The 24,398-nt window shown below is 38.4% G+C and overlaps 1 protein-coding gene across 1 annotated transcript in view; it reads right to left on the reverse strand.

Annotated features, from left to right (window-relative positions):
• Window positions 1–5,729, reverse strand: part of LOC149301090 (CUB and sushi domain-containing protein 2-like) — a 364,690-nt gene extending 358,961 nt beyond the window's left edge. Inside the window, exons 1-2 of the mRNA XM_089484609.1 lie at window positions 5,711–5,729; window positions 5,107–5,323 (exon numbers count right to left, since the gene is read on the reverse strand). Of these exons, the coding sequence (XP_089340735.1) occupies window positions 5,107–5,323; window positions 5,711–5,729 (236 nt within the window). The remainder of the gene's footprint in view (window positions 1–5,106; window positions 5,324–5,710) is intronic.
• Window positions 5,730–24,398: the final 18,669 nt, after the last annotated feature.

The raw sequence follows: 24,398 nt of genomic DNA on the forward strand, positions 1-24,398 counted from the left end.
TATCAGATTCACCACACAACAACTGCCGGCAGAAGAAATTTGATCTATGCAATTTGATGAATTTATGCTCAGAAAGCACTCCCACTGATCTCAATGCAAGCACTTTCCTGCTACTGATTGGCTGCTTCATTGGGTAGCAGTCAGGAAGCTGCTGGGACGGGAACCCTGTTGCTGCCAGTGGAAGGTAATACGACAGAAGCCTCAAATTAGATACAAGTTATTAAACAAAATTATATTTCCGAGAGAGGAATTTCTAATGTAAAACTAGATGGTCATCGGCTTAATAAATGTCATATCACTGAGAGGATGGTAGATAAGCAGAATACCTTTCTGAGGTTAATACAGAATTTTTAAGCATTGATGAGTTAGACATAAGGCTACAAGACATAACCACGGATCAAGTAAGGTTTAAGGTTTTTCAGCAGGTAGAAAAGATGAGCAGACTTGATGACACGGGCTAAGTGGCTAGTATCTTCAGGCAAGTATGTTTCAAATTCTACAATAATATCTATTTATATTGGTTTCTTCATTGGGCTTCTTTCATCAATTAAATGTTTAGTGAACATCAATTATTTTCAAATGTAGTAGGAAAATACTGCATACGGGAAGGAAATACAGGGAAAATTACTTTTTCCTTTGTTTGTATAAAAATATATTTGGAAAATAACAACAACACATGCGTCATGCATTTGTACTGCAATGCTATAAAATCTCAGGTATAATCATCTTTTATCTTCTTAAAGACAAGTTGCCTGTATATCTACAGCCAAATAGTAGTCATTTCTTCCAATGTCTGTGACGGTATGTAACATTGTCTCCTCTACTGGTTCTTCTCCCGGAGTAAATTAGATGACTACCACTTTTGTGTGTGAGATTTACGTCTCGTACTTTAGTATTCAGAGCAGCTAAATGAAGATGCCAGAATATACCCCTCTGACATTTAAGATGCTAATGTGACTGATTTCACGGGTAAACGCAGAGTGAAAACTGCATAAAAAAAAACCCCCTTTCAACAATCTCTTCCTTATTCTTAAATCCCGAGCAGCCGCCTTCAGAAGATGGGAAAGTCATCATTAATAATGATGCCAGGTAGAAACTGTAGTCTCTCTCGTGAGCTGATTTCCTTTGAGCATTTTACATAATTGGGTGGAAATAGGGTACGCCAACAATTCACTTCCACAAGATAATGGATGACAACTGTTTGGTCTTCCTAGCTGGATCAGCTTCCTTTCGGTCTATAACAAACAATTAAAGTTTACTTTGAACACTGGAGAGATGTTATGTTTATGTTTTCAAGACGCATAGCTGGACTGCGGTAAAAAAAAACAAACTATATAAATCTGGACACCTATATGTCCAGATTTATAGAATAAAACCCAGTGAAATTTTGTTAAAGGGATAAGTGTATTAACTGAACGTCATTTGTTGTACATTCAGTATCTATAATATATTGGTTGGGGTGATATAAAGTCTTGTGTGGACTATGTTTTATGGCGAAGGATGATTTTGATATATCATTCATTTTAAGGGATTCAGGATACGTTTCTGGGGACAAATAATTCCAATGTCAGAAGACAAAATCAGGGGATTATACACCAAGAGTGGTAAATGTGGAAAAAAGCATTTTGCAGAATTCACCATTTATCAAGCAATTTGGGGCTTCTGCAAGCTGCCATAGGTTCAGTCCCCACCAATTACAATGGTAATTGGCTCAGCGTTCACCAATGCCACACTTACCTTGTATAGCACAGCATTGCTTTTAACTCTTTGTAGAAGTGGAAGTATTACCACAAATGCTTCTTTTTACTTTACCGAGTGAGTGGCGGATAAGCGCACCAGACGTCTAATACAGTGAGAATAATTAAACATGTATGAGATAGACATAAAGCTATCCTAAATCTAACATAATATCAGCAACTGATTAAGGTCTGAGTCTTTACAGCAAGAAAAAAATGGGCAGACTAGATGGACCTTATCGTTCCTATCTGCCTAATGATTCTACTGCTTAATATTTTACTAACTCCTTTTAACTAATAAAAGTATAAAAATATACAAAATATAAAATAGTCTTCTCTCTCTAATACAAAACATATCAGTTTAATAAAAAAAATAAACTAAAGCTCCCCTAGACTGATTATATGATACATAATTCCCAGTAGAGTGTTTTAAGTAGAATATTTGTATTATTCCTGTTAAACCATGCGGTGCCGACACACAGTACCCAGCAGCTCTGCATATGGAAGTGTTTTATAGCTAACATTTATTAGTCAGAATATACCATTGCTCTCTCTGCCTTCGCAGTCACAATGGTGACAAATCCTGGGATGAGGCAGAATGTCTTGCTCCAGGGCACTAACCGGGTAACCTAGTGCCACGCACTTGGACGACGAGCAGACACTTGGCAGCTGCAGAGATGTCACAGCGGCTCATAATCATATCACAGCCTTAATAACTGCACTGGACGTTACGCAGTTCAATTAATAGCAAACTCCTGTAGAAACCACTAAGCCAAGACATCTTGTATGTAAAAGAAGATACATGAAGATTTTGGGGAATTTCTAAATTTCTGTGTACAAATTGTACAACCCAAATGCAGTACACATGTACATTTTTAAAACAAATCCGTCTTAGAATGCACATAATATTTGTGTACATTTCTCTATAGTTAAACAAATGTGATTTTTGTTTTGTTATTTTCTCTTCAAAATACAGGACACTTTAGGGTTAAATGAGCTTTGATCTGTTTCACGTTTGTATCTTTATATGTTTTATCTTTTTATATCTCTACGTTGTCAGATTTTCCATCTTTGGGACTAACTAAATTGGTTTTTTCTTTTTTTTTTTAGGTTTTAGTAAATAATGCATTTATTGTGTTAGCGATGAAGAAAGTGTGTCATTAAAGATGTACGTAAGGATGTGTGGTTTACTGTAGTGGGGCGGAAGGTATTAAAGACTATTTTATGGTATGTTATTTAGATTTTATTTTCAAGCATTTATTTAACATACTCTGTTTAATTAAACATTGTACAGGGCTGGCAAATATGATAGCACCATATAAAGAGATAAATAATAATAATAAGGATAATAATAATTATATTTAATTTGTGTTATTAAACAGAAGATATGTTGAATATACATATATTTGGATTATATATATATATATATATATATATAATCTTAATTGTACTTAATTGTAATTGATTTTACTTTATGAATATAATAACTTGTACTTAGAACAGGCAATAACTTTGCCTTAAAGCGACATTAAAGTTTTTCTTTGCCCTTTTTAAAATAGATGCATAAAACATTAATCACTTTCTCATAACTTGTGAAAAACTCTCCTAATAAATCGAATTTTATTACACCAATGTCAACGGGATGATTTTATGGATAGAAAAAAGTTTACTTGCACTTGAACACATTATATGGGAAGGAAGGCCTGCTCCATAGAGATCTAGCTCGTGGTAAGACCAGCTGGGGAAACCACTGGCATCAGAATTCAACTCATTTTTGCGATGGTGACCTGGCACATGGAGTTTGACGAGCCCTGTATCATAATATTATTACAATGACAACTATTGTAGTTTGTATGTATATGCATCATATGCCGTCATGCGTCCTAACAGTAGCTATAACAAGTACTTAAAAAAAATACAATCTCAACACAAAGTCATAATCTGATAAAAAGCAAACGTTAAACTAGTTTACACCTACATCAGTATCATACACAGAAGTACTGCGAAGATGTGAACATAATTCTTCTTCGGACAAAAGGTGCCGATAGGTTGAGGGAATTCTGAAGACAATGAAGTGTAGGCAGTAAATAGCTACACTTCCAATATAAAATCAATGCACCTTCCTACTTAAAGTGTCTTTGTAATTAACAGAATAGACTTGCCATAGCATATATTATCTGTTTCATGGATAGTTCGGACAACGCACAGAAGGATTTACCACAAGGCAATCTAGACTATTAACTAGGGCGCTTGGCAATGTTGGCAGCCATGTCATGGTCCACAGAAACCAGTATAGGGTTAAGTATAACCAGTGTGGCCTCCCTTTGCCTTAAAACAAGTAGAGGTGTAAGGATGGAGTACTAGTTTAGTTACATAAATCCAGATCAGAATGTGTCTTTGTCAGCGTTTTCTGTGCAGTAGAAAATGGCCTGCTACACATGCAGACTACAAAATGGCTGCCACTAGGACTTTTAAAGCTGTTTTGTTGACATTTAATTGGCCTACGCACAACAGATCTCACAACACATGAACTAACACACCCACAACAAACATAATGATGTTAATGATGCCCATGCAGGCACCGCACAAAACTTCAAAATGAATATGTAGGAGAACCACAGATTGATTTTCAGTATCAGCTTCATTTTTATAGCACTTGGATTGTTTTTAATAAGGAAATAAAATAATTAGCTCTGTCGTGGGTGGGCCATTATGCTGAATTATTCACAGTAATAAAAGAGATACACTGCCAAATATGTCTTTTTCCATTAATTAAACACCAAATGCTTTTTTTATGTAGGGCTTAGCATGTTAAAATTCAACAGGCTATGTTCTACTGATGTTAAGAGGCATTTCCATCTTGCACTTTTTTAATTTGCTAATTCTGCTTTTTGTGGATCAGACTGTGATCCAATAATTACAGCATGCTATACAACATCTATAATTGAATGCATCTGATTCTGAATTACCGCCTGTTGCTTTTTAGCCGAGGGATGTACAAGTTGGGCTTATACTAGGTTTTTAAGATTATCTTTGTTTATGATAAATGGCAAACAGAGCAGTTAGCCGATTGACACAATTATCCCAAATACTGGAAAAAATGTTATAGGAAAGATATAGAGGGTTACTATATAGCAATTTATATATATATATATATAACACTTTATGTATTGTATTTAACATTTTTGACACACTGTCTTTCAATTTACTTGGTATTTTTCCAGAATAAAAAATATTATTATTGTATTTTAATACACACAGTGGTATGATGGCAAAATAAATAAATAAAAATGCTTTACAAAGTAATAACCTTTAGTTAGTTATATTTAATATGTAACCATTGAAATTAAGACAGAACAATATAATGTACCTTGTCCTTAGGTTTTCAGGAGTAGGTTCCCCGTCGTATACAGAGAGGACATCAAAGTCTTCTTCTAAGGCAAATGAAATGAATACCAGCTGTATTCGGTTCTGCGCTTCTGCAGTAATTGTCCATGTGCAGTTGGCATAATTCGGATAACCATATGGGAATCCGGGACTTTCTACGGTCCCGTTTCGTTCTTGCAGAGTAAAACTGCAGTTTTGACCTACGAGAGTGAACAAATAAAAAAGGCATGTTTAACAAAGGTAACACAGGAAAGGATATATAGTGATCCTCAATCTATCAAATAGGCTTCTCCAAAACCCAATATATATAGACTATTTCCAATATTCATAGAATAGCACAAAAACACAATAACTATACACAATAAAATGTGTCAGCACCCTGATTTAATGATTTTCCTTTCACAAGATCATTTCAGTACTGAAAACCTAAAGAAACATAGAACTTGACAGCAGATAAGAACCATTTGGCCTATCTAGTCTTCCTGTTGTTCCTGACATAAAGACTCACACCCTCAATCATTCGTTGGACTTGTCTTAGATTCAGGAAATTGTTATGCCTTTCCCATGCACACTCTATTTGCCCCTACCTCTTCTGCTTGGAGGCATTTCTATTTATCTATCAACCTCTTGGTAAAGTATAGGTTTTTTACATCACAGCTAAGCCTCGGACTCTCTAGTTTAAGATCATGACCATTTGCTAACATTTCTCCTTCTTCTCCCCTTTCTCTCTCTCTTTTTTTCCCTCTAAGCTTTATATATTGAGATGCTTTGGTCTTTCCTGATAATTTTTAACTATTACTTACTATTTTGGTAGCCCTTATCTCAACTCTCTCCAGAACTGTACACAATACTTTAGGAGAGGTCATACCAAAGATCTGTAAAGCTGACTAACCTTCTTCTTCCTGCTACTAATGGCTCTAGCTATACAACCCAACACTCTGCTAGCTTCTTTTAACTCTTTATTGCATTGTCTACTTGCCTTTAAATACCCAGAACTACTTAGTTGTAAATTCTTAGTCCTTCTGCTCTCACTGACAGAACAGTGCCCTTAAGTGCTCTATCCTGCTTTGGGATTGTTATGTCCCAAGTGCAGTATTGTACATTAATCAATATTATGCTGCTGCTCCCACACTTGCAACCATTCATCTACTGAATTTACTAAAACAATTTGCCATTTTGCTTGTTCCATCAGGAATGTCTACCCTGTTGCAGGCAGGAACAATGTAGACCTCAAAAACTGTATTTTTATTTTTGGTGCATGATGGCATTCATTTTGCATGGGTGCCAATGTATTTTACTGCATGCAAACTGGTGCAGCCATCATTTTTTCGTTATTGGCTAATCCACTGCTGATCCACTCCAATAATTACTGGAACAGTTTAACATCAAAACCTCCTGAATTATGTAGCATCTGACAGTATTGTGTCTGGTGCTTTTTATAGTCAAGCAGACATAACCATCAGTAAAATCATGTAAATAAACAATTTAATATAAAGCTAGAATTTCACCTAAAATTAAGTACGAAATCACAGATAAAATACGATGCAATTCTTTACCTACACAAGCCAAGTACTGTAGCTAACACACAAGTGAGTACAGTCATTAATTCCCAGGCCTCATCCATCTCTCTATAATCACCGTGCCTAATTCCAGAATGTGTGTGGAGAATTGTGGTTTATTACCAACCTGATACGAAGAATAAAACTTCCATCTCTCAGCTTGTGCTGGATTTCCATAGGGCAGAGGTGAAATACATGTGGGACAAATCAGTCACTTTCATCTACCCAGCTCTTGTAGAACACAAGTTGGGGGAGGTCTTTGATCATACCTAAAACGCTTGCGTTTTGTACTATCTCCTAGTATAATGTCAATAGCCATTAATAGCCTCCTATCAAACAGACAAGTCTGCAGATGTTTTCAGACAGAATAGAAATAAAGTGCATCATGTGTAGGTGTGACATACAGTATATATACCTTGTCAATCTATATGGTAGTGTTTCTTTATGTGGATACATATATACTTAAATCATTGCTTAGCGAGAACTTATTACAGATTTTACTTTATTTAGGAGCCAGGAAGCTATATAGCCATGGACATCCATATAAACTACCACAATAAAACTAAGGACCTCCACTAAAACTCTACAATCGACTTGCCTCTTGGGAACTGTCCAGCCCTGTTCTCTGATCTATCAGGATCTAGTGATAATTTTCAAAATAAACATTGGTCCTATTGCCATTCACTGGATTGCTAAATAAATACATTATTTTAGGCATATATTTTCACTTTTATTTGACTTGACATGATAAAGTTTAAACATGAGAAAAAAAGCAGATTTTGGCTAGATTTTTTATTATGTTGATCTGGGCTTTATTATCAATTTAGGATCTTCATACCTGAGAACTTCCTAATGAGTTGACCCTAAGACTCTTTTTATATTAACACTTTAATGATCCGTTGTGCAGATTCTATGTAGCAACTCTTCAAATGAGTTCACCAAATGACTCTAAATACCATTCCTCGTGGAAACCTTGACATGTCATTATTTACAGATACACTTAATCAAGTAATGTGCATTCAATTAAGTCATAATGATAGCAGAAATACTAGTTAGGAGTCTAAGAGACCATCACATTAATATAGAGTATGATTGAGTAAGGTTCAGTCTGTATGACCCTCAGATTTTGCCCCTTCACCCTAAGACCTAGTCTGTTTGTGAACCCTTAGAGTTCACCTGTGTGTATACATATTTTGGTAGAGCACTGTGCTGTAAACTTAGACGTCAGCATTTTTGCTATTAAAATTATTTGGTTGTCAATGCACATACTTACACATGTCTACAAATAACACCAACAAACGACACTAAGCCAACTGACACTCTATAGACTGATAATACACTTATTATATAGTAGTATTGGTCTACTGACTACCAAGGCATCACTAACACACCTCAATGTAACTAACCACAAATGAGGCAGACTTGAAATGGTCATCTAACATGTTGGGTAAGCATAAAAAGTAATGTGCAGCCTCTCATAGCCAGTGATTTGGTGACCACTGGCCTTAAAGTGCCTTGTCATCCCCAGTCCAGCCCTGCTATAAGGATGCTACAAACCCCACAGTCCTCACAATTTATACTAGACTACAGGTGTAATCACTAAGAACAGTGGCCTGATTTGAGGTCAAGTTAAAATGTATGACCAACCTTGTATTATGTTTCCTGGGGAAATCAAACAATAACAGTGAGTTTATCTCATTTCTTCTATGTAACCATTTATTAATTATTATTGTGTCCCTTTATAGTGCATAGTTCAGATTGCTAGATTTCTTATTTAAGTAAAGTTTTAATTCAACTGACCAGTCTCAAACTCAGTCACATGCCCTTTCATGTTAATACACGCAGTTACTTTTATATGGTGTTAGTGCATCAACAGCAACTTGCAAAATAAATACTTCTAAAAAAAAGAAAGAAACAATTGTTCCCCTTCCATCTCTTCTGTTAACCAAGGGCACGGATGCTCACCATACTCTCTGGTCCTGCATAAATTGTGGATGGGTAATACAACAAACCCTCAGGAGAGGTGCACACTTTCTCAGTCACTCAGCCCGCAACCTGGGGATAATTCTTTTTTGTCCACAGCTGTGCTCAAATGAAATGGATGTGAGCTAAGTGTTAATGTAAGCATAAATGAGAGTTGGCAGTAGTAAATATTCGTTTGTACTTTAGTCCAACTCATGCAGGCTGTTTACTGGACTCTTATTTTACTTAATATGTAAGAGATTGATATGTAGACATCTGTAATAAATAGTCACTTACAGTCTTACTCATCACTGACACTATACCCCAGAGCTATACTTTCTCAGACACAGCAAGGATAGTATCATATCTCAGATCCATACAATGTGATCCTCTGTTTCCCCACTGAGCCCCTTATAGCCTTCATATATTTCTGATCTAAATGGTGACCTGTTTTTTTCCAGCCCTGCTTAAGAGCCTTCACTTGTGTACCTATATGTTTCTAGCAGTCTAGCATAAATACCTTTTTCCAATTTTAGTAAGAATATTACAATAAAGAGTGAGAGAATGAATTAATTAATGTGTGGATGAATTGTGTAAATGAGTAACAGTATGAATTGATGTGTGGATTAATTGTGTGAATGAGTGAGAGGATGAATGAATTAATGTGTGTGCAAATTATGTGAATGAGTGAGAGTATGAATTGTGTACATGAGTGAGAGAATTAATGCATTTGTGAGAATGCATTAATGAATATGTGTAAATAATTTGTGTGAAAGAGTGAGCGAATAAATGATTGTGTGAATGAATTGTGTGAATTAGTGAGTCACTGTAAAAGTGTTTGTGTGTATAATAGGTGTATAATTGATTTGTGGAAAGGCAAAAGTTGGCACAAGCAGGGTGTTTAAGCCTTGGGGACCAAGATGACAAAGGCAGGGTGTTTATGGGACAAAGATGGCACAGGTAGCGTGCTTATGGGACAAAGATGGTACAGGGCGGGCTGTTTGGGGACAAAGATGTCGTACGCTGGGCTGTTTAGGGACAAAGTTGACTCATGCTGGGCCGTTTGGGGGACAAAGATGGCGCATCATTTGTGTGTAATTTGGGTGTTGGTCAGGTTCTATGTGGGCAATGTGAATGCAAGGGCTGGCCTTTTGGGTTTGCAACCTGTAATCTATGCCTGTAATTTAGGGGGTTTTATCTATCCCTTTTTATGTGAATTCCAATTGATCTATACCTGCAAAGCTGGGTTTTGTCTTATTCTGTTGATCTATATCTACTATGCTATGTTTCCATACGTTATTTATGTATACCTGCAAATACAGTGTTTCTATGTCTTATTCAGTTGATCTATACCTTAAAAGCTGAGTTTACATGTGATTTCCAGTTGATCTATACCTGCAATGGTCGGTTTGTGTATTCTGTTGATCTATACCTGCTATGCTATGTCTCCATACATTGTTTATGCATACCTGCAAATACAGAGTTTTTATGTCTTTTTCAGTTGATCTATATATGCTGTTGACATGTGTTGTGTATTTGATATATACCTGAACTATAGGGAGCAAGTAAAAGCAGTAGCGTACCTAGCGGGGGGCGGGGGGGGGGGGCGGTCCGGACCGGGTGCCGCTCATCAGGGGGGTGCCAACTTGCCGGCACCCCTCCAGAGACGGACAGCAATGTCCGCCGCTGGAGGAGCAGGCTCGCAAGGGAGCGGTATCGGAGGTCTTTAGCAGACACAACACTGAAGCCGCGCCCACTGCCGTCCGTGCCCTCTGATCCGGAAGAAGACAGAAGAACTGAAGAAGAGGAGCGAAGAGGAGGAAAAGAAGCTGTAAGGAGAAAAGAGGAAAGGTAGGAAAGCATTCAGTGAGTGAGAGTTGATTGGTATATGTGTGGATTGGTATGTGTGGATTGGTATGTGTGGATTGGTATGTGTGGATTAGTGTATGTGTGGATTGGTATATGTGTGGATTGGTGTATGTTTGGATTGGTATATGTGTGGATTGGTATATGTGTGGATTGGTATGTGTGGATTAGTATATGTCTGGATTGGTATATGTGTGGATTGGTATGCGTGTGGATTGGTATGCATGTGGGTTGGTATGTGTGTGGATTGGTATATGTGTGGATTGGTATGTGTGGATTAGTATGTGTGGATTGGTATATGTGTGGATTGGTATATGTGTGGATTGGTATGTGTGGATTGGTGTGTGTGTGGATTGGTGTGTGTGTGGATTGGTATGTGTGTGGATTGGTATATGTGCGGATTGGTAAGTGTGTGAGAGTGATGGGTGTTATGCTGTACCATTTCCAATGTATTTTTCATTATATAATTATGCTCTAGTACATCATAACTCCCATCACTCTATACTGTTCCATACAGTGGCAGAGCTGGGAGAGAGAGGCCTTGCACCCCCACCGCAGGACTCCTGAAAGGTAAGTGAACTTCAAAGTGGGAGAGGGTAGATAGTTAGGAGGGGGTAGATAGGGAGAAGGGAGTGAGACGGGGGGATAGGGGGTAGATAGGGAGAAGGGAGTGAGAAGGGGTAGGTAGGACAAAAGGGAGTGAGAAGGGGTAGATAGGGCAATCATACTCCTATCATGCCAAGTCTGCGAGTACATCCTGGAATCTGGGTATGCCTGGGCATGATAGAAATGTGATTGCTGTTAACAATCATATATATATAAATATATATATTAATATTGTTATTTAATTGTTTTGTCCTATTTTGGTGTGTTACTTACTTGAAATAAAAGTGTTAGATTTTTTTTTATGGTGTGGGGGGGGCCATAATCGGTTTCGGCCAGGTAAATGCTGCATTTTCGGTTTCAGTCCAGAATTCGTTTCGGTGCATCCCTACTACTAATGAAGTGGTAGGCCTACACCACATCAATGTTTGGCTTAGTATATAGTGATAGGAGTTATGTTGTACCACCGTCATTGTCTGCCTCAGTATATAGTGGTAGGTGTTATGCTGTACAACCGTCAATGTCTGCCTCAGTATATAGTGATAGGTGTTATGCTGTACCACCGTCAATTTCTGCCTCAGTATATAGTGATAAGTGTTATGCTGTACCACCGTCAATGTCTGCCTCAGTATATAATGATAACAGTAAGTGTTATGCTGTACCACCTTCAGTATCTGCGCCGGTATATAACGGTAGAAGCTATGCAGTTTTAAAGTGTGTGGGGGGGGGTGCCACATACAGGATCCGCCCCAGGTGCCAAATACTCTAGGTACGCCCCTGAGTAAAAGAGAGGTGTGGTTTAGTGAATGAAAGGACAAAGGGACTCTGGGGATGATTACGGGGGAGAGGACCTCTCAATGTCACGGCAGGGTCAAAAGGAGGGAAGACTGCACTAACTCTCACAGTCAGTGTGGCAAATATTTTTTTATGTGTGGTAGTGGAGGGAGTGGAGCGGGGCCCAAGCAAATGCTTTCCTGAGGTCCCATTTTTTTTAATATAAAATATATTGGCAGCAGGGTTAATATTAATATATATTGGCAGCAGGGTCTAATATTAATATATATCGGCAGCAAGGTCTAATATTAAATAATGAAAAATAACTGCCGGTTCAGCTGTTATTTTGAAATCATGTTTCAATCACGGTCTTTACGTCAAAGAGTACATATTATGTAGTTAAAAATGCATGTGCCCCCCTAAGTATGAAAGCTGGGGACGCCACTGGAATTAGAGCACCTCTTGCATTATTTCAAATCAGAATTTCTAATCTGCTACACTTAAATTTACTGAGACCTCTACATCATGTGTGTGGTATAGGGTACTCAACAAAGACAACCCATACCCCTCTATGCTATGAAGTTATTGCTTTACTAGTGATGAGAATGAATCCATGGAGTGTATTCAATAACCTAAGTGTCTATGGTGTATTCATCTATGTAATCTACACATTACGAAGGGCCAACCCCAATTAGCTTATCCTGAAAGAAGGTCTGAGCTCATCTCACCGATTTGACTATGACCATGTTAGAGAGGAAGTTGGAGAGGAAATATTAAACCCTTCTGCTAACACATATAATAAAATACATTACATTTTAATACAGGACACTTACGCAAACGGTCTGCTACAAGGTTCCTGACCCAATGCAATAGACATTTGTACACATCACCTTTAATTGATGCAAGGTCTCCCCAATGGATTGTACACTGATGACATCAATGTGATCACATGGGCACATGGCATTTCTACCAATTTGTATAATTGTTTCTTAAATATCTGCTTCCTTTACTCTTTCTGTTTCTGTATTTCAAATATGTTGTTTTATTTTGCAAATGCCAAGAAAATTAAGGTCAGTATAGGCCCAGACGACTGGGCAGGTGTTTCAACCTGGGAGGAACAAACACCCTTTAATTCCAGTGAGATCATCAGTTCTAGCTCATTTGTTTTACTTGAACACATGCAGAAAATAGTGGCTCTACAAAGTAGCATTTAAAGATATGATTTCACTGGGTATACCTTGAAAATTAGTAAAGTAACTAAAACAAGAACACTATCTTACCGATAACCTAACCTATAAAACTTAACATTTAATGAGATGTAACTAAAATCGACACATCAGAACACTAATCAAATTAATAGTCAGACAGACAATCCCTAACCCCAACACAAGAAGGACAGTGATACACGGACAAAATTAACACAGATGGCTGATCTTTAAAGCTATAGAACATCTTCTAAGGCATCTGTTCCTATCAAGTAGCCCAAGGTAGTCTTGACCTGCTTGTACTATCAATGCCTAAGCACTGTCTGAGGGAAGATACAAACGAACTAGACTAAACTAACATAACTGTGATCAGTGTTTCTCCATAGTCATCCTGGCATCATCAGGAGATGTATTAGGAGCGTGAAGAGAAGAATAATGAGCTTTAAAAAGCCCATGCTGCATCCTCATTGGAGCGAGCGGCTAGGCTCTTGGATCCTGATTGGCTCAACAGTTTTTTTAGATTTCCCAGAAGTAATTTTGCAACTATTAACATGCAACGGGACTTGACTGAGGTTGAGGCTGGTCAGTCGATTTACCATAATTTCGGTTTCCAAGAACATCTATTTGTTAATTTGTTTCTATCAACTAAAAAAAAATAAAAATGGTGCACCTAGCCGTGATGTTATCTCTCCTATACTGCCATGACAGCCTCTTCATTGTCAGCCAAACAACATACAACCATGTTTAACTAAATAATGCATTCCTGCTTCCGTCATAATTCATTTTTATTACATTACAATGTTTAAATATCCAGTGTCTTGATTCTCCTGAACAGAAAAGGAAACATACAATATTGTTATTTTTTGTACTTTTTTATGTGATTGTTGCAATGGAAACATATGCTAAATAATAGAATGTGACAGTCTACTAAGAGTGACGGACAACAGTAATGTCACTCGACAAGCAGAACATTAAGGGAGATCACAAACATTGGATCACAGTCTACGAGCAGTCTTATTAATCCTTAATAAGGCACCGTCCACAAGGAATAGGAATTGAGGGTTGAGTTCAAGGGAGCGTGTGAAATTATAGACAGGTGCAAAGCTGGGTTTGATTGTCTCCATGGCTACAACTGCTTAAGATCTAAAGTTGGTAAAGGAGTCTTATAAAGAGAACTGAGCAAATATCATACATGACTCAGAAGTTACTGATACAGAAGGGGAAAGATGTTATTCTGTAGCGTTACAAAGAAGCAATGCTGAAGGCAAACAGCAAAGCGTGTCCTATCTATTTAAAGAGCAAATACGGTGAATGTTTATTGGGCAGAAGCCCAGCAAAGGTGGTAAAGGCTAATGCAGCTGGAGAATTGGAAAATCTTTAATACATGCATCGCGCTTGATATAAAGGAAGGCTAATGATCTGTTGGAGTGTGTCCAAAAACTCTTTACTGAGTGAAAACTGGAGCTTTTCTGGGGCCCAATGCAAAATTTGGATCAATCACCAGAGAGACCAATGACATGTTCTTGCTGATTGCTATGAACTGAACATTTTGTTCCATAGTTGTTCCAATTTTGCAGTGAAAAATCTAGTGTAGTCTGAGCAGTTTATTGCGTATGTGTAAAAAAAAGTAATGCTGAGGCAAAGCTGTAATGTTGGTGCAATGACCATGGAGCTCAATGTCGAGTCGCTGCTGATTGCTTCGCTTTTACTGTTTTGCACTAGAATTGAAACCGGTGGATAGCCTACTATTAGACATCTGAAAGCATGGCTCAACAAACCACAGGCAGCAGGTCACTAGGATCTGATCCCCGGTGCCTATGGCTTCACTTTCTGAGCACTCACTTGCTCTTCCTTTCTATGCATCACCAAAGGGTGAGCAAGAGCTCAGAGGGGTCATCAAGTTGAGTATCTAAAAAAGATGTCCCCAAACCTCTTTTAACCCAATATATACCTTGGTTTTGCTCTAAATGCTATAATGCTTAGGTTGATTATGTAATGAGGTATGTGAATGCTTTGACATGCTTCTTATGGGGGTCAAAAGGCACACCATTATCTCTCTAATTCAAGAAAACACAGTATATCGTGTTGGAAAAGTTGCTTGTGGTATAATAGGTTTATAATACCCTAAATTTACATAGATATTATACACTCGTTTTTTATAATACATGAGACTTAGTATAATAAAAATCTTCTTTTCCCTACAAGTACCATGAGAAGATTTGAAGAGAGCTAAAGAAAGAACTGCTGAATTTGCGGAAAAAGATTCCAACGAAGAAGGCAGAAGTTGAACCAACGAGGGACTTGCAAATATCCATAAGCTATTAAGGACCATTTCATGTTTCGCTATTCTCCGAAGTACCTGCTTTTAATCAACCCCATTTTCCTGGGATAAAACAAAATGTCACATCCATTATCCCATTTTACGACATGGCAGTGTTTTCCTTGGAAATTGTGTGATAAAGGTGTATTGTGATTTGACTGAGCTCTTGCCAGGCTGATTCTGATTAAACCTATAATAGATATGCAAATCTTTCCCCGGCATTCAAGCTGATGTACTTATGCCGTTATCCGTGGAGAATTTTTGGTTTTTTTTTAATGAGAAAAATAATAAAAGAAGATATTCAATTCGTTTTGTGGAGGTATTTTTGTCGTCCTCCTCATTTGTTTACACAGGAATGGCTGGAACACAAAATATGTTTCAGGGTAGCAACTGCAGCTCATTCTTTAGGGGATATGAGTGATCTGTTTTGCAATGAATGGAATTTATCCCAAAGCACGCTTGCTGGATTAACACAGGACTATAGGAATTCATTTAGATTCCCCCCCTTAAAGGGGAAAACTTATCATTTTTATTACTAGTGTCACATTAAAAATAACCTTTCAGAAAATTGTGCTGTCTTTTTAAGAATTCTAGTTTTTTGCATTATATAATGTTTTCAGGCAGCTGCATATTAGCCATTTGTATGCGTTCTAGCTCTGTTATCATAGCCCAATGTACTAGACAAAACACCCTGCCTCCTTATCATACTGCATTGTGGTCAACAATAGAATAACTCGGTCTTAATCACTCAGATGGACACTCTGACTAATGAAAGTCTATGATGAAGCTTTGGCATATAAATATCACATGATCAAGGTCTGCAGATGAATTAAGTTTATCTTAAAGCTCATTTTTATCTGTAAGAAGATAAAACCAGATTTTTTTTCCATGGAACTTCCCCTTTAACCCCTTAATGACAATTGCCGGTCCTGGCACGGCACGGAAAAGCATGTGCTTTACGACAATTGACGTGCCAGGACCGGCACGTCTTTAAACGGGTGCAGAAAGCGATCTACTATCGCTTTCTGCACCCAAAAAGCGTTGCTGAATGCCTCGACCTCGAGGCATTCAGCAACGCCGCGATCGGCACGAAGGGGCCATCTCTGGCCCCTCCACGGGGCGTCAACATCCGCCATACTTTGTATGGCGGCGGACGCCCGTTTTAAAAGCGTTTAGGAGGCGATCGACGATCGCCTCCTAAACTTAAATGGTGTCGCTGGAATGCCTCGATCAGGAGGCATCCAGCGACACCAAACACTAACCTTTTGATGGGCTGTGACCGCTCCGGAGAGCGGTCACAGCCGCAGCTGCCGGCAATCTTCGCCATCAAGGAAGATGGCCGCCGTCCTGTAACAGGAACCACAAATTTTAAAAGTTCGCTAGATAGTCCAGACCATCTAGAGAACTTTGGCTCCACTTGCAGGTTGAATACAGGTACTGCATTCACCATGCAAGTCAATGGAGCCCAGCTTTCTAATCACAGTGTGATTAGTAAAAATAAATTAAAAAATAAAATAAAATTAATAATAATTAGAAAAAAATAGTAAAAAAACAGTAAAATGTAAAAATCATTTCCCACTGATGTCACTATCAGGGGAACCTCCAAGTTGAAAAAAAATGTTAAATTTTTTTTTAAAAAAAATAATAAAAAAAAAATATATATATATATAAAAAATATATTTTTGTGAGCAAGTCCTAAAATTAGCATATTAGCTTAAAACAATTCTCGCATGGAAAGAGTTAAAATACTGGCATATTAAATGCCCGTGGGGTGTCTACTTTTAAAAAATGTATGATTTGATGGGGTAAATTGAATGGGCCAGGTTCAACAACGTCCCAATTAACACGGGGGGAAGGATGGCCACACATCTAATTTCCAATTAGAAAAATGCACACGTACCAAATGTGGCCTTTTAGTTCCCCCAAAAAATGACACACCCATGCATGTGGGGTATCACTGCACTCAGGAGATGTTGCTGAACACATTATGGGGTGTCGTGTGACAGCGGCATATACCAGGAGCTGTAAATTCATACATAAAGTAGGTGTGTGTGGGAAAAATACACACACAAAAATATTACTGCAAACTTTGAAAAAATGCTGGTGGTAAAATATGTGCATGCAAAGAGTTAAAATACCAGCATTTAAAATACCCTGTGGTGTCTAGTTTTGAAAAATATATGGTTTTGTTGGGCACACTGAAATGGCCTGGCTCAAAGATGTACCAAATAGGGCATGGGCAGTGGATCCCAAATGCCAAAGTTCAACATTGAAAAAAGCGCATGCCCCAAATGTGGCCCTTTTGCCCCAAAACAGCCAGGCAAAATCACTCATGTGAGGTATCGCTGTACTCAGGAGATGTTGCTGAACACATATTGGGGTGTTTTGTGATAGTGACATATACGAGAACATTTTAATTCATACCTGAATTAAAATGTGTGTGGAAAACCAAATGCAAAAAAATGACTACCACAAAGTTTGACAAAGACTGGTGGTAGATATGGTGCATGGAAAGAGTTAAAATACTAGCATTTGAAATACCCTGGGGTGTCTAGTTTTCAAAAATATATGGGTTTATTGGGCACACTGAAATGGCCCGGCTCAAAGATGTACCAAATAGGGCATGGGCAGTGGATCCCCAAATGCCAAAGTTCAACATTGAAAAATGCGCATGCCCCAAATGTGGCCCTTTTGCCCCCAAACAGCCAGGCAAAATCATTCATGTGGGGTATCGCTGCGCTCAGGAGATGTTGCTGAAAACATATTGGGGTGTTTTGTGATAGTGACATAAACTAGAACATTTTAATTCATACCTGAAGTAAAATGTGTATGACAAAACAAATGCAAAAAAATGACTACCATAAAGTTTGACAAAGACTGGTGGTAGATATGGTGCATGGAAAGAGTTAAAATACTAGCATTTGGAATACCCTGGGCTGTCTAGTTTTCAAAAATATATGACTTGATGGGGTAAATTGCATTGGCCGGGTTCAAAGATACCCGAAATGGCACATGGGGGGAAGAATTACCAGATTTGGAAAAAATGGCTTTGAAATAGCAAAACGCTACCTGTACTTATTGCCCCATAATGGGTAGAAAAAAGCAAAAAAACATAAAAACATTGGGTATTTCTAAACTCAGGACAAATAGTAGAATCTATTTAGCAGGTTTTTTCATTACCTTTTATAGATGAGTAAAAGATTTTTCAACTAAAAGTTAGAAACAGTCATTTTTTTCTAAATTTTTCACCATATTTTATAATTTTTTTAATAGTAAATAATATGATACAATCAAAACAATGTCATCTAAAGAAAGCCCTTCTTGTCCTGAAAAAAACAATATCTAATGTGTGTGGGTTCAGTAAACGGGAAAGAAGAAAATTACAGCTAAACACAAGCAGCGCAGAAATGTTAAAAAGGCCATTGTCACAAAGGGTACAAAAAGTAAAATCAGCCTTTGTCTCGAAGGGGTTAAAGTTACAACATTTTTTGAAAATATTTGGCTGCTGGCATGTTGAGATATCTATTTTTATGTTTTGTACTCTGTGGAATAATGAAAAAAAAACATATTTGAATAAATAGTGCACCTGTTTGATAAAAAATGTGCATAATTAATTTAAAAAATATATTCAGCAAAAAAAGGGAATTCATGCTAAACAGATGAAGATGTCAATAGGTGATTTTAGCAGAAAGTTTGATACTTGATACTTTGATAATGCTGTTTCTTAAATAAATGGCACGCAAATCAAACAGGGCCAGAGGATTTCACAGCAGGTAGAAAAAAAACCACGGTGAGAGAAGCCCTTATCGGCTGTCTAATTGTTTGTTTGTCTGGGGGGGATCTGTAATGTTCCCACGTGTTGTCATTCTTTGTATTGGTATTCCAATTCATTGGAGAAATCACAAAAGATATGTTGCTGGAAATATTGCTTTGTTATTGCCAAAAGAGGAAATATAAGAAATCAGTGGGAGGTTTGTGACATGTAGGAGAGCAGATGTTGAGTTTGCATTGCACTGTGAATAAATAAGATTGGTGTATTAAAAATTCAATGTGGTAAAACTTCCTGGCTGTATATTAATGGTCCTCGCAAGTCATATGTGCATAGAAAAATGCAGAGAGGAGAAGAAAGCGAGGAAAAGGAAAATATCAGGGAAGAAAAGGTAAAAATAGATTTGGGATAGAGAGAGACAGTGAAGAGGTAGACACAAGTCCCATTTACAGTACCCAAATGCCTCTTCCTCCCTCTGCCCTCCCTTGAGGTCCCGCTTTTCTAGAAGCTCAGAATGTATGGTGGGCACGAGTGTATCTGCGGTTCTAAAATCACAAAAATGTATATAGACAACTCAAAATGTTTTTCTTTTAAAGGCCTTGGTAAAGCCCCACCCTAAGGGACACTTCTAACTGCATCCCTTAAAAAAATTGTCCCCGTTTTTAACTTCTACAAATGCTGGCAGGTATGGTGAGATATAATTGGGAGATCAGAGAGCATGCACAGCATACCTGAAGTTTGTGGAGAAATTGTTTCTATTAACATATTGTAACAACTCCCCAATGTTGGAGTAAGTGGCCTGTTCAATGTCACACTTAATAAAAAGGTGTCTAAAACATTTCACTTGTCCCACGTTACAAATAATTTTTGAAAAAAACAATCCTAATACTATTAAAACTATGGGTCCATAGGACCAACATCCCAGTCATTCACCAAGCAAAACTACCTTCCAAAACCATTTTTATAGGGACTTTTAATGAAGTATCAAAAATGTTACAAGGAAAAGGATTTATTTTTAATACTGCATTATTATTTACATCAGACCTGGGCAAAGCACGGCCCGCGGGCCACATCCGGCCCGCTGAATAGCTCGGACCGGCCCGCAAAGAGTGTCCTGGTGACTCACCAATGAGTCCGGTGTCCCCCCCCGCCCCGGTCACTTACCTTAAACTCCTGTGTTGGAAGCGTTTGTCTCAGGTGCCGGCGCTTTACGCTGGGCGCCGGCATATGACGTCAGACGCCGGCGATCAGCAGTGAAGCGCCGGCACCCGAGACAAACGCCTCACGCTTCCAACACAGGAGTTTAAGGTAAGTGACCGGGGCGGGGGGGGAGATCCTGAGAAGGGGGGGTTAGGGAGTTAGAGGGGAGATCCTGAGAAGGGGGGGTTAGGGAGTTAGAGGGGAGATACTGAGAAGGGGGGGTTAGGGAGTTAGAGGGGAGATACTGAGAAGGGGGGTTAGGGAGGGAGGTCTTACTGTGTGTGTGTGTGTCTTACTGTGTTTGTGTGTGTGTGTCTTACTGTGTGTGTGTGTATCTTACTGTGTCTGTGTGTGTCTCACTGTGTCTGTGTGTGTCTTACTGTGTCTGTGTGTGTCTTACTGTGTCTGTGTGTGTCTCACTGTGTCTGTGTGTGTCTTACTGTGTCTGTGTGTGTCTCACTGTGTCTGTGTGTGTCTCACTGTGTCTGTGTGTGTCTTACTGTGTCTGTGTGTGTCTTACTGTGTCTGTGTGTGTCTCACTGTGTCTGTGTGTGTCTTACTGTGTCTGTGTGTGTCTTACTGTGTCTGTGTGTGTCTCACTGTGTCTGTGTGTGTCTTACTGTGTCTGTGTGTGTCTTACTGTGTCTGTGTGTGTCTCACTGTGTCTGTGTGTATCTTACTGTGTCTGTGTGTGTCTCACTGTGTCTGTGTGTGTCTTACTGTGTCTGTGTGTGTCTTACTGTGTCTGTGTGTGTCTCACTGTGTCTGTGTGTGTCTTACTGTGTCTGTGTGTGTCTTACTGTGTCTGTGTGTGTCTTACTGCGTGTGTCTTACTGTGTTCATAGCTTATTCAGTTATTGTAATAAATATTTTAGCCCATTTTTTAGCTCAAAATATTTTTTCCTTTTTTTTCTCCTCTAAAATCTAGGTGCGTCTTATCAGCAGGTGCGTCTTATAGAGCGAAAAATACGGTATGCACTCCGAAGCCTTGTTCATTTTGTTCACTTCTGTGCTGTGCTAATAGTTATTCAGGCCTTACTTATTCAAGCACCTCTACCAATGACGTAGGCTTGAATAACTTTATTAAACAGCACATAAGTTAACAAAATGGACAAGGCTTCGGAGTTTGTCGTTTGTAGAGGTCTGGCCCTCTAAAACCATTCCAATTTCTCATGTGGCCCCATGGGAAAATTAATTGCCCACCCCTGATTTACATGGACCAGAGTACAGGAGGATTGTTTGGCGGTGTGTGGGAGAGTAGTAGAGATGCCCTCAAGGAGCTGGAGGGAGAGCTATTAATTCACATGAAGGAACAGAGAAAAATACTTATTCTTATTGGGTATACTGAAAAGAGACAGTGTCTTTAATTTTAAAGTAAGGTTGCAGATTTCATTACTTGACAATTTTATTACATTGCGGTTTTTTTCCATACAGTTTCATCTAGCTTCTTATGCCACATACATCCCATCCTGTTGACATTAGGGTGCCAGTGGCATGGATGGGTTGCACTTTCGTTTGACCTCTCAAGTGAGCCCAATTACCATGACTAGGTGATGGAGACAGTATTCTTACATGTAAAGAGAAACCGGGACAAGAATGTGTATGGTACATTGATTTGCTTAACCATGCGTTGCGTAACGTCAAGTGGTCTCATCATTCTCCCCACACTACAAATACAGACATGCACGTGACATTCTTTTGAACAATGTGACAACAATATAGGTATAAATAACATCAAGTCATAACAGAAAATGTATTTCACCAAAAATAACCTGAAATCATCCACCAACCTCTGACACCAACCGCTCCACATCAGCTCAGCGGTCGCACCAATAAACGTATCCATATGTCTCAAACTCAGAAGTGCCACATCATTCACAAAGAAGGTAGAAGCATAATTTGTGAAATAGGATCTTAAAACAAACACACCAACACCTGCAAGAAGAACCTGGAAACTGTCACGACAGGCAAGATTGACACCTTTCCTGCCCATCACACCACAAGAAAAGAACTTTGGAAATGTGAAGACACCTGCTCTGGTTCACACACACACCAATTCCCCTATCGTGCAAACACTGAAAAAGGCAGAGAAAAAAGCCAACTGGAAAAACCTAACCTCAAACCTCATTCTAAAGGTAGCCACTTTCACAAACTCAAACACAACAGCAAAGGCCTAGTACCCCATGTCCAACATACACTTCTACAACCCTTTAAAGCCTGCCTAATGGCAAAGGTTTTTGAAACCCTCTTTGACCCGTCACCAGTATTAACTCCAGTATCATCTCCCAATCTTTTCTGCTGACCAAGGCATTCACCCAAACTCCCAATGTGAGGTCACCTTGTAGGCTGCTTCCTCCCTAAAGTATACTTGCCCTGTTCCTATGATGGAGGAACATCTAAACCCAAAAAATCAGCACATCTTCAGGCATAAGCAGGCCATCATCCTCACCCTCTGGCAGAAAGGTCCACGGCAAGGACCCAGTGACCATGAAGAAGCTGCCAAATGGGGGTTTGCTACATTAGAGCCTCCTACTTAACTCAGACCTTACCCTCCCTAGCAGTATTGTTACCCCTCCTCTTCATATCATATAGTGCCTGCACCTGCTCTGCACTACATGTCCAGGGCTTTCTAGAGTGTGGAAGAGACATATCTTTTTCTTGATTTCTAGAACTGGTGCCATTATAGTGCTGCCACATCTCTATACATAATCTCTGAACATAATAACAAAAAGTGAAATCACTGCTTTCCTGCAATCTTAATTTCATTGCTAGTAGTGCCACTGCCAGGACCTTGTGTCTTTGTTGCCCTAGCGCCCCATCTTTTTCCTAATATGCTCTGAAAAATACATGATCAGTAATAGTGCTCAGAAATGAGAAATGTTCATCCAAGTTTTATATTAAAAAAAAAAAATGGTAAATGGTGATACTTTTTTCCTTTTAATTTATATTACTTTATAAAGTTAGGGCTTTCTATTACTATACAGGATCTTTTAATTCTTGACCTTAAAATCCATCACAACAAATATATAGTATTTATAGTATTCATCTTGTGTTTGTGCTGCAGTCATAACTCAAACTTAACATACTCCACACAACACCACAGGTATGAAGCACAAAATTAAAATCTATAAATAAAAATGCCTTCTCGTTTTTAAGCGCCAGTTAACTCGGTTTATCCCTGAAATGATGCCAACTTTTCCTCCTGAACCCCACATGATTTCCCTAGTTCATGTCTAACAAAATAAACAATGTGTTCATTTATTCTGGTATATTACAAAACTGCAATGAAACATATGGAATAGTTCGTCTTTTTTTCCCTTTAACATCCCTTAATTGGGCTCACTATGTAAGCTCTCTGTGGGGGCATAAAAAATTAACATATATGCATGTTTGTTTTAAAGTATAGCAATTTTGAGATCTGGTACATATCTACATATCTACACTCTTTAATAACATTCCCTCTTTGAAATCCAAATCTCTCTGTACCTCTTTCCTTTCCTGGTGTCCCTCTTTTCTAGGAACTCAAAATGTTTGGTATACATGATATAATGGTATAACAGTGTTCTACAGTGCCCAAAGTCACAGTAATGTTCATATGTATGGCAGAACATCTACAATGCTGAGAAAAAAGTATGTGTCCCTTCCAGATTTTTGCTTATTTGTCACATTTAGATGATTTAGATCATCCAACTAATTTTAATATAAGTAAACACAAAATGCAGCTTTTAAGTTATTTCATTTATTGAAGATAAAGAAGTTAAACCTATATCACCAATATGCAAAAAGTAATTGCCCCCAAAGCCTATTAATTGGTTGTACCACACTTGTCAGCAAGAACTGCAATTAAGCATTTGCGATAAACAGCAATGAGTCTTGTTACATCATTTTAGAGGATTTTTGGCCCACTCTTCTTGGCATAATTTCTTTAATTCAGCCACATTGGAGGGTTTATAAACATAATTTTTTAAGATCATGCGGATCATCTTTTTCTTTCTGTTTCTTTTGAGTCATTCAGAG

Source organism: Sceloporus occidentalis, unplaced genomic scaffold, assembly GCF_023333645.1.
Source record: "Sceloporus occidentalis isolate IW3139 unplaced genomic scaffold, rSceOcc1.0.p SCAF_22, whole genome shotgun sequence".
In the NCBI taxonomy this organism is placed as follows: domain Eukaryota; kingdom Metazoa; phylum Chordata; class Lepidosauria; order Squamata; family Phrynosomatidae; genus Sceloporus; species Sceloporus occidentalis.